The sequence below is a fragment of the Carlito syrichta genome, unplaced genomic scaffold, assembly GCF_000164805.1.
Source record: "Carlito syrichta isolate Samal-C Ts95f unplaced genomic scaffold, Tarsius_syrichta-2.0.1 Scaffold304793, whole genome shotgun sequence".
Taxonomy (NCBI): domain Eukaryota; kingdom Metazoa; phylum Chordata; class Mammalia; order Primates; family Tarsiidae; genus Carlito; species Carlito syrichta.
In genome coordinates, this window is record NW_007248889.1 from 116,131 (window position 1) to 128,303 (window position 12,173).

General features: G+C 38.2%; 1 protein-coding gene across 1 annotated transcript in view; it reads right to left on the bottom strand.

Annotated features, from left to right (window-relative positions):
* Positions 1–6,190, bottom strand: part of LOC103263296 (UDP-glucose:glycoprotein glucosyltransferase 2-like) — a gene marked incomplete at its 5' end in the record, with an annotated part of 84,197 nt that extends 78,007 nt beyond the window's left edge. The window contains 2 exons of the mRNA XM_008060983.1: positions 5,143–5,238; positions 6,066–6,190. Of these exons, the coding sequence (XP_008059174.1) occupies positions 5,143–5,238; positions 6,066–6,190 (221 nt within the window). The remainder of the gene's footprint in view (positions 1–5,142; positions 5,239–6,065) is intronic.
* Between the last annotated feature and the right edge of the window lie 5,983 nt (positions 6,191–12,173).

Below are 12,173 nucleotides of genomic sequence, written 5' to 3' on the forward strand. Positions count from 1 at the left end.
CAACTCAAAAAAAAAAAAAAACCCCAAAAACAAAAAAAAGAAACAAACAAAAACAAAAAATGGTATTTGAGATATCAATCACCCACAGCAGTTTATAATCAGTTACAGTGTTATTCAGTGCCAAAAACTAAGGACTTTAAAATCTCCTTCCAGACATAAGGATTACTAACCCAACATAGGATGGATAACAAGATGACCTTTTTGTTTAAAGTATTACTATTTTTGTTCAAGCAGGAAAGAATGTTTAAACTTTCAGACTTTCTCAAAGTAGCTGTATTTCCTTGTTAAAGTCATTATTTAAAGAAAACTCTCATAACTGTCTATAAACTTCTTATCACAAAACCCAAGGAAACTTGAAGACAAGTGGTGAAGACATTCACATACAGACTAAGGAATTCACTGGTACAACAGTACAAACTGCTTGGAATCCTGTAGTGAGTGTTAAGCACACTGGGGAAACAATATACAAATACATTTTACTAGATATCAAAGCCTTAACATGTCCTAACAGTGGCTAATTATTAACTCTAATAGTGTAAACTTTTAAACAGCGCTGTGTGTACAGACACTAAAAATACTCTAACAACTCCACTGGTTCCTGTTCCCTTCCTCACTGGTTCCTCATCCCTTCCTCTCATGTTAGGCAAGTAGGGACATCTCAATAACCCATTCAGCATGAAGTAGATACAGAAGACTATTTTCATCCCTGTTCCCTATTTGCAAATAAGAATATTTCAAAGCAAGAGAAGGGAATGAAAGGATAAAATATGGAATCAATACAGCCAAAGAGGAGTCATTTTAACAATGTTTAGTTCTGCCATGCTTTCTTAGCAAATTACCTAGCTTGCCCTTTAATCATTAACAAAGGACAGAATCAGTGTCCCAGAGGTAACTATTAATAATTGTCTCACAATCCCTCAGGTAGTGATTACTTTGCTATCCCAAGTATTTGTCTTCTAACCATAAAGCAGTCCTTAGCGACTTATGTGACACAGACAGACTCCCATCTCATCATGACAACAGTTCTCCCCCCGCCCCCCGCAGCCTCGACCTGCTGGGCTCCGGTGATCCTTCCGCCTCAGCCTTCCAAGTAGCTGGAACTACAGGAGCGCACTACCACACCCAGCTGATTTTTTATTTATTGTAGAGATGAGGTCTCGCCAAGTTGGCCAGGCGGGTCTCGAAGTTGCGGGCTCAGGCAACCCACTCACCTCAGCCTCCCAAGGCACGGAATTACAGGCTGAGGCACCGAGCCCGGCTAGTCTTTCTAAATAAACTATATATTCCAATCTAATTTCCATGTAATCCTTTGTATCTTTTTTTTTTTGGAGTTGGAGTCTCACTCTGTTGCCTAGACTGGAGTGCAGTGGCACACTCCCAGTCACCACAACCACAACCTGCTGGACTCTGGCGAACCAGAACTACAGGTGCACGCTACCACGCCTGGCTAAGTTTTGATTTATTGTAGAGACAAGGTCTCACCAAGTTGCCTGGGCGGGTTCTCCCAAAGTGCTGGGATTACAGGCTGAGCCACCATGCCCAGCCTTCTCTGTATCGTACCTGCAGCACCAGTTCAGCACATTGGCCTATCCCATTGACCTAACAATTCTCACAGATCTAACAACTAATTCAATTTCCAAAGGTTCACTGATATTTTCTTTTTTTTTTTTTTTTGAGTTGGAGTCTCACTCGGTCATCCAGACTGGAGTGCAGTGGCCGCTCCCGGCCACCGCAGCCTCGCCTGCTGGGCTCTGGCAATCCTTCCGCCTCAGCCTTCGGAGAAGCCGGAATTACAGGCATGCGCTACCACGCCTGGCTGATTTTTTTGATTTATTGTAGAGATGAGGTCTTGCTGCCCAGGCGGGTCTCGAACCCATGGGCTGAGGCAATCCACTCACCTCAGGCTCCCAAAGGCGCAGGATTACAGGCTGAGCCACCAAGCCCGGTTGATATTTTCTAAAATTAAGTAACAGTGTGTAACTTTATGTAGAGATTTACATATAAAATTAAACTATACTTCTAAAATATTACAATTTTTCTCAATAGGAAAGAATTAGAAGAAAGCAAGCTCTGTGAAGATAAAATATGGTGTTTCCAGAACAAATTACTAAAGGTGATAATTGTAAGATATTTGAAAGAGCTCAGGGAATCTTAAGTGGTAGTAAAAAAAAAAGCAGTGTAGCAGAGGTAGGGTAGCCAGCACAGGTTAGACATAAATAGACACATTTCTTGTAGGCAGGGTTTAGAGTGCCCAGACACCATGTTGGCAGACTAAAGGGCTATATGGACTGGACTGTGAATTCAATGTGGACTCCCAGTCCACCCCTCCCCTCCAGCTCACCAAAGGAAAACTCCATCAAGGTGGTTCCCAGACTGGGAATTAAAAAGCCAGAAAGAGGATAATAAGACCCCTTTTAGCTCAAGAACTTGTGAACTGATAAAGTCAGGCAAGTCTCCCTGGAAAAGACTGCCCATTCCTCCCATCAGAGGTGGAGAGATGTCAGTCTCACCGAAGTGATGGTTACCTGGACTCCGCTCTCTTTAGCATATCAATTGCTGTGAAAATATATCTAGTTTCTTAGTTAAGAGCAAAAGTGCAACATTTCTTTTGAGAGAGACTTGCCAATACCAGGACTTTCTGGTTCAAAACTTCCACCTGCCCTTTTTTCCCTCTCTGCTTCTTGCTAATAAACTTTGCTGGGTACTCTAAAATTCATTTTAAGATTGAGCAAAAGAATCTGTGAGTTTTACGCCACACCCCACCTGACATCATAGGTATCTCAATTAACAAAGAACTCTAACAGAGAATATGAGCTTAGAAATCACTGAGGAATCAAACATACTATAACAGTTAAATTGCCCTTTATTTTCATCTTTCCACTGGATTTACTCTGGCCTGACAGAGTAACTCTTTGGACCCTTGGTCCATACAGTGGCTTTATAACATGCTGATTTGGCTAGGCTGAGCTATATTTTCCAGAATGTTTCTGGTTTGGGTGGGTCAAAAAAAGAAGTTCTTAGGAGATTTAGAGGTCAGAAAGGCAGTAGCAGCAGCCATTTTGCACCTCACACACTTGTTACGGATCTGCTGATTTACTTTATTGGCCTGAGGCAGCACCTGGGCCTCCAAATGTTTAGCTTTCCCCTAGACTCTTCCTTCACTCCTCTGACTCTTGGTCATGTGTGCGTGTTTAGCTTTGTGATGGAGGGGTGTCATCTTCTGTAGGTCGCCCACTATACAACCAAGAAGGTGTGACACAGGTTTCAGTCCATCCTTGTGGGGTTCCAGTATGCTCTTGATCCCGTCTCTTTACAGCCATCTTCCATTCCAAATTGCCCTTGTTAATACTCCAACATCCAAAGTCAATATACTTACAAAGACTACTTAACCAGTTCCTAAAATGTAAGTCCTACAAATAATCATTTTACAAACAAAACAAATTCTTACCTATGTACCCATGTACATACACAAATACATACATTAATATATGTACATGCACGTATGCATGCATATAAATAGTGGTTCTACTGCTCTGACAGAACTCTGATTATATAGTCCAGCAATATTAAGGTGCTTCTTTCTACTTTACCTAAGGCTTCCACCACAAATAAAATTCAACAAATTCATTGTTTCTTTATTAAATTAATGATTTCCATCAGATTATCATTAAGTCTCACTACTCTGGGTCATCCATTTCAAATAGGTGTTAACATCTCCCCCGATTCACATGTGTTGATTTTATGGTTTAACTTTTAAGTTCAACCTTATTATTTGTGTTACAATTACATATAACAGCTATCATGTATTAGATATCTACTATACAGAGGACAGAAGGCCTAAAGCTCACAAAATCTTCAAAGGATCGGAAATATCACAACTATTTTACAGAAATATAGGCTAAGAAAAGGAGACTAAGAGAGGCCAGACCAGTTAAGTGGTAGACTGAGATTCAAATGCTGGGTCTTTGTGTTGTTGTTTTTTTTTAAATTGGAGTCTCACTCTGTTGCCTAGGCTAGAGTGCAGTAGCATGCTCATGACCACCGCAGCCTCGACCTGCTGGGCTCAGGTGATTCTTCCACCTCAGTCTTCCAAGTAGCTGGAACTACAGGTACGCTCAACCACGCCCGGCTAATTTTTTGATTTATTGTAGAGATGAAGTCTTGCCAAGTTGCCCAGGCTGGTCTCGAACCCTCAGCCTCAAGCAATCCTTTCACCTCCCAAAATGCTGGGATTATAGGAGTGAGCCACTGTGCCTGGTCTAAATGCTGGGGTTTTTGACAAGAAAGCTCATGTAATACTGCAGGGAAAGCTAAACAGTTATAGGCCCAGTTGCTGCCTCAGGCCAACAAGGTGAACTGACCTAAGCGAATCTAGATAAATATATATCATAGCAATATATAAAAACAGATCTAACAACTAATTCAATTTCCAAAGGTTCACTTATATTTTCTAAAATTAAGTAACAGTGTGTAACTTTATGTTATAAAAGCTCAGGCACTATATGAGTACATGTATTAACACAGATGTACCTCAACACACATGCATACTTCATATACATTTATAAATATTTATCATAATGCCCCAGAGATAAACAATAAAAGTTTAAAGAACTGAAAACCACAGTTACAAAATCACATCATGCCCTTCCCTATGCATAAAATAAGACAACAGGCTAAAAGCAGCAGGACACATTGACACCCTTAGGGACATGGTGTTATAAAATACCATCTACTTGAAATTTCATAAGATACATGCAGACAACTCTGTGTAAAGGTAACCCTCCATCTGATTAATCAGAACTTTTAGTAACTGAGCCTTTTATACATTGAAAGTATAGAGATAATATTATTTATAATGATTACCCGGAGATAGTGCAAATATTACAAATAATCTTGATCTTAAAAGACATTAAGAATAAGACAAATCATGCTAGATTTAACTTACTTGAAATTTCATATCCTATATATTATTCTTTATTTAGTTATATATAACTAGCCGGAATTTATCATCTTAATATTGTCAAATATATATAATCCTTAACAAAGAACTTAATGTTTCCTTAAATTTTACCATACTATAGAAACAATCATTGATTATAGTATGCATTGACAGAAAAAGTGCAGCTACTATCTCTGTCTTACCTGTGATTCTCTTTAAGAAATGTAACATCATAACGAGATGCACGCTTAGGCAAAGAGGACACAAGGGCATCGATTTTCATAACAAGGTCACTCATGCTAGATAAATAACACAAACAATTTATGTGCTTTTGGGAAAGAGAAAAGTTTCATATTTCATGTTACAATTAATGCTTCAAGAAAGGCATTATATATACATGAACAATGTTAGAGCTTCTACAGAAGTAGACTACAAAAGGAGGCCTACAGTATAACAGCATTTCTCTGAAAAAGTCACTGTATCCAACACAATAATGGATATTTACATGTGAAGCAAAAGTATAAACACAAATATGGGAACCACGCACACAATCTTTAGGAAAATGATTTCCTCTTGAGGAGGGAGGAGATTGGGATAGGTGGGTAAGAAAAAAAGAGACAGAGCAAGGCAGAGAAAATATTAACATCTGCAGTTTGGTGGTGGTGAGTAAATAAATGTTTATCATTTCTTTATATTCTTTTGTTTGTTTATTTGTTTGTTTTTGAGTTGGAGTCTCACTCTGTCATCCAGACTGGAGTGCAGTGGCCACTCCCGGCCACTGCAGCCTCGACCTGCTGGGCTCCGGCGATCCTTCCACCTCAGCCTTCCGAGCAGCCAGAATTACAGGCATGCGCCACCACGCCCGGCTGATGTTTTGATTTATTGTAGAGATGAGGTCTCGCTGTCCAGGAGGGTCTCGAACGCGCGGGCTCAGGCAATCCACTCACCTCAGTCTCCCAAAGGCGTGGGATTACAGGCTGAGCAACCGAGCCCAGCCTCTTTATATGTCTTTTATTGTATCTTTACTTGTCTACATATTTGAAACATTTTCTAATCTTAAAAGAAAACAACAGACTCAAAATTCCAAACTCTAAAATGAATTGTTTTTATAACTTTAAATACTTACTTCTTTGTGTCAATTTCCATATTTGCAACAATGTCTGTAATTTTTTCTACCAAATTACTAAATGTTATCCTTTCCAACAAGTAAAAATCTTCTGCATAGATACCTTCATGTAAAGGTCCTAAGAACTTAAAATAAAAAGAGTTATATTTTGTCTACCTTCTAAAAAATATCGATTTAGGAAATATTTTTCCTCATCAAACAGATATTTCTTTGTTAAGCAAAAATGGATTGGGGTTAAAGATATAGTAGTTATTAATCCCACCATTTAATAAATCCAATAGGAAACAAAGAAGAGAAAAATGTTTTCTCACTTCGATATTACAAATAACATTTACATAAACATCAAAATCAAAATGACAAAATTAAAAAGTAGCAAATTATTTTCATTAGAAAGCTTCACTTTGAAACATAAATCATGATGCTTCCAAATACCTAAGGCTTTTCATTCTAAATTCAATTATGATAGCAACTGTCTATATTTGATAAATCTTTTAATTTCAATTTTCTTTCATATTTATCTGTAAATTGTAGCCTATATTATGTAAACTAATATATGAGGAGGCCATAAAGTAGCAAAAACCAAGAGACAAATCCCATAATTACTATAATAATACCAACCAATCTTAACTAATATTGTATAAATAGTTTGGAGCAGAGCAAGGTCACCTATTTTAGTTTTAAATTAGTAACTCCAGAGTGAGAAGCTGTCAAATTGCCACATATATGAATTCTCAGGTCATCCTAACACACCATAAACTCTACTACCATGATAACTTTCTGAGAATGCTACCACATGCAATCATCATAATATCATGTACAGTCTTATGTACAACATAATTATATTTAATGACAATGAGAAAACATGTCAACCAGAATTTTTTTTCCTGGTTTAAAAAAAACCCCAGAATGTAATGGTTGTAGTCAGATTTTCTTACTTCCCCTTCTTTTGCTTGTACAGTTAATATTTTCTAAAAATTACTGAAGTTTAGTTCTTGAATCTTTCTATTACATTTGTTCATATCAAAGGTAACCCAGCTAAACAAAAGTCACATTGTTTTACCTTAAATATGAAACACAGGCTATTAAAAACACAGAAAATGGGCACTATAATACTAAAAGTTCTGATATAAACATTTCATTGTCTAAGGTTTGATATAATTTTTATGGCGACTTTGAAAGTACATTCAATTTCACATTTTTTTTAGAATAGAAATTGGGAAGCTTGGAAAAGAGTTGAATTTTACCTTTACTACCTCTAGTGACAGGTATAATTTTGTTAGTAACTTAGAATAAGGAAATAAATCTCCAATTTCTTTTTTCTTTTTTTTTTTTTGAGTTGGAGTCTCACTCTGTCGCCCAGACTGGAGTGCAGTGGCTGCTCCCGGCCACCGCAGCCTCGACCTGCTGGGCTCCGGCGATCCTTCCACCTCAGCCTTCCAAGTAGCCAGAACTACAGGCGTCTGTTACCATGCCCAGCTAATTTTTGATTTATTGTAGAGATGAGGTCTCGCCTGCCCAGGCGGGTCTCGAACCCGTGGGCTCAGGCAATCTACTCACCTCAGCCTCCCAAAGGGGCGGGATTATAGGCTGAGCCACCGAGCCTGGCTTCCAATTATTTTCTTAAGAGATAAATAAGATTAGTTATCTTTATTGATTAAATTCATCAGATAACTGGCTCTATTTTGCCTACGTTAAGCAGAGTATCAAATAGCTAGGAGAAACTTGATGCTTCTGTGTCTTAGTTCTTCTATTTAAAGTTGAATTATTTATGGACTAAAGTAACAAATAGTATAAAATCACAAAATGTCAATTTGGGAAAAAGAATATTAAACTTGAAAATTTTGTAATAATACAATGAAATCTATCAGGTGTTTAAATCTTCTTTATAACATTCTAGAAATGTGATTTTTTTCAGCTGTACAGACTAACTGCTATAACACAAATGCATGATTTCCTCTAACAGCTCATTAAAATGTTAGAAAACACTGTTAGATGTTTATCTACATACTAAGTTAAAAATCTCCCTCCACTCACAAAAGTTGAATCTACTCGCTTTGATTTTATACTGTTTTTTATCAAGTGTAACTCAAATTAAGTCTACAAATGTAACCATATGTTCTATAACAAGATTTAACTACTTCAAGAGAAAATAGCAGTTAGTATTTAGTAAAAATTTACTCTGTGTATGGATCCCTTCCACATGATTTATGTATAAAAGCATATTTAATCTGACAGCTCTGTAAAACAGATTATGACCATTTTCATTGTCCGCATGAAGAAACCAAGTCGCATACAGGTTAGATAACTAATAATGCAACTAGAATTTAAATCCAGATTTGCCTGACAATAAAACTTCAAAATAAGACCTTGCTATTTTTCCCTACTCCCTGATACCCCATGTCTTTTAGTGATGTATGAATATGTAGTGTAATAAAAATAAACATTAGCCTAGTGTGGTGGCTCCTGCCTGTAATTCCAGCACTTTGGGAGGCCAAGGCAGGCAGTTTGCTTGAGCCCAAGAGTTCTAGACCACTGGGCAACACAGCTAGACTTCATCCCTATAAAAAAATTTTAAAAGTTAGCTGGGTGTGGTGGCACACACCTGTAGTCCCAGCTACTTGGGATGCTGAGGTGGAAGGATCACCTGAGCTCAAGGCAGTGAAGGTTGTCGTGGGCTGTGATTCTCATGATCATGCCACTGCACTCCAATCTGGGTGAGAGAGAGACTCCAACTCAAACAAATAATAAATGAATGAGTGAATATTATAAAAATGACATTAGGGCTTTACTTAATATTCAAATATATACATTTTAAATTCTTTTGTGTTTTAAAGAAATTATGAGATCATCATTGTACCTAGCTATTAAACATTCATAAACAATTTTAACTTTAAATGTGTAAACATTTGAATAGGTTCAGAATAAAGATTTATGCTAAAATACCACATTTATTTCAAGCATTAAACTATCTGATTTAGAATTATAACTATCTGCTACAATTTCTGTGATTATTAGGCTTTATAGCACTACTTTCAGAGTAATAAGCTAAGAATTACATTGTAACATAAATCACAGTACTTATTTTCTGATATATTATACTTTTCTATTCAAACTACAGTTCTACAAATAAAAGGACAATCAAAATTACATTTTCCATCAGTCAACACAAAAAGTGTTAAAAAACTTATTATCTATCTCTTGCCTGAACCTTTCTCCTGAATTTAACTCATTCAATTGACTACTCAACAAATCTATTTGGAGGTCCAGAACTGAATTCTCTATCTTTCTCCTCACAGTCCTCCAGAGCAACCCCACTTATCCTGCAGCCTTCCTCATCTTGACCCATAGCAACTCCACTCTTTCAGTTACTTAGTTCTCACATCTCACACCAAGTCTATGAACAATTCCTGTTTACTCTTCCTGCAAAATATATCTCACATTCACTTCTTACTACTTCCACTAGAATCATTCTGGTCCAAGCCACTATCACCTCTCACTTGGCCCACTGCAATATTTCTTTTTTTTTTTGAATTAGAGTCTCACTCTGTCACCCAGACTGGAGTACAGTGGCTGCTCCTGGCCACCGCAGCCTTGACCTGCTGGGCTCCGGTGATACTTCCGCCTCAGCCTTCTGAGTAGCCAGAACTACAGGTGCGCACTACCACACCCGGCTCATTTTGATTTATTGTAGAGATGAGGTCTCACTGCCCAGGTGGGTCTCGAACCCGCGGTCTCAGGCAATCCACTCACCTCAGCCTCCCAAAGGTGCGGGATTACAGGCTGAGCCACCGAGCCTGGCTGCAACATTTAGCTGGCTTCCTAACCCCATTCAGTGCATTCTCCATGTAACAGACTCATGATAATGCCAATCTGCTGCCCAGAACTATGAGCTTCCAAACTCATTTGGAGCAAATTGAGAGTCCATAAACTGCCTGTGAAAAGCTATATGATTTGGTCCCTAGCTGTTTCCCTAAACTTCTTTCCTGACTGCTTTCTTCCTCTGTTTTTCCTAGAATAGCAGACATTGATTCACAGGATTCACAGATGTGACTTTGCTCTAGGACCTTTGTATTTGTCGAAACTCCTGTCTAGAACATTCCCTGTTCCAGATATTTGACATGGTTTCCTCCCTCACTTTCTTTGGTTCTCGGTCCAAATGCCACGGTCACAGTCTGAATGTGCTATGGTCTGAAAGTTTTGTCCCCTCCAAAACTCATGTGGAAACTGAATCCCTACTGCAACAGTATTGAGAGATGGAGCTTAACGGGAGGCAGAGCTCTCTGGAATAGATTAGTGCCACTATAAAAAAGGGTTTGCTCTCTCTTACTCTTCTGCCATGCAGGGACAGGGCATTCATCCTCTTTGCCCTTCTGCCATGTCAGCATGAGGTATGAAAGCTCTATCAGATGTCAGTGCCTTGATTTTGGACTTCCTAGCCTCCGGAATGGTGGGAGAATAAATTTCTGTTTTTTAAAATCTGTCTTTATAAATTACCCAGTCTTAGGTATTTTGTTACAGCAGCACAAAACAGACTAAGACAGATTGTGTCTGCCAGATTCATGAGTTGAAACTTAATGGCCAAAGTAACAGCATTAAGAGGTGTGGCCTTTGAGAGATAATTAAGTCATGAAGGTTCTACCCTCATAATAAATGGGATTTACACCCTTAAAATGAATGAGCTAGGCTGGGTTCGGGGGCTCAGTCTGTAATCCCAGCACTTTGGGAGTGAGTGGACTGCCTAAACTCATGCGTCTGAGACCAGCCCAGGCAACTTGGTGAGACCTCATCTCTACAATAAATAAGAAATTAGCTGGGTGCCTGAGGTTGAGGGCTGAGGCAGAAGGATCGCCGGAACCCAGCAGGTCAATACCGGGTGGCTATGAGCATGCTCCAGCCTGGGTGACAGAGTGAGACTCCAACTCAAAAAACAAACAAGCAAACAAAAAAGAAAGAGCTAGAGGTTTAAGGGAGTGCTCTATTGCTCTTCTACATTCCATCATGCGAAAATAGAGCAATAAAGGGCCATCTGGGAGCAGAGAGCAGTCTTCATCAGACACCAATGTCAGTACCTTGACCTTGAACTTCCAGTCATCCAGAACTGTAAGAAATAAATTTCTGTCCTTTATAAATTACCTAGTTTGTGGCTTATTGTTACAGCAGCACAAACAGACTTAAGACAGACACCTTATCAGTAAGGACATTGCTTGTTGTCTATTTCCACTCATCAAAACGTTAACTCCATGAAAATATATTTGTTCACTGCTCTACCTTCAGAACTTAGAAGACCGCTTGGTTCAAAGTAGGTGTAAAATATCTTTAAATTTTTGTCAGTTTTAAGGAAAATTAGGAAAAACATAGTTTTATGTTTTGAGATATAAACACAGTTTTATGTTTATGAGAATGTGGATATAACTATATTTAGTATTTTTATTATTAATATCAATAACATTATATAAATTAAACTATGACAAAGAAAATATAGTTTTTCCCAAAAGAACCAAAAAGCAAGCTGCTAGATAAAGCAGATGCCATTTTTCCCTCTTTATTCCTTAAAATACGGTACACAAAGATAGCCACATACTTTAAACTGTTTTTTTTTTTTTTTTTTTTTCATTAATCAGTAGTTTTTATTATGGTTTTGTGGGGTACAGTTAAGGGTAGGTGTACAATGACGTTTCATTCAGGCACCCTGTAGATAAGAAGTGTTTTCCCATCCCCCGACAGATATTTGCTACTGTTAATCCCATCCCCGTCCCCCCCATAGTTTCCCAGTACCATCCGTCATTTTCTCATAGTATTGCATTGGATGTTCAAGGTCCATTATATGAGTGAGAACATGTGATATTCGGATTTTTGTTTTTGTGAGAGGTCACTCAGTATTATAGACTCTAGTTCCATCCAGGTTGCAGCGAAATTCATGATTTTGTTCTTTTTTATGGCTGCGTAGTATTCCATCGTGTATATGTACCACATTTTTTTAATCCAGTCCTCTTTTGATGGGCAGCATGGTTGTTTCCAGGTTCTTGCTATTGTGAACAATGCTGCGATAAACATACGTGTGCAGGTATCTTTTTTATAGAGTGATTTGTGTTCTTCAGGGTATATTCC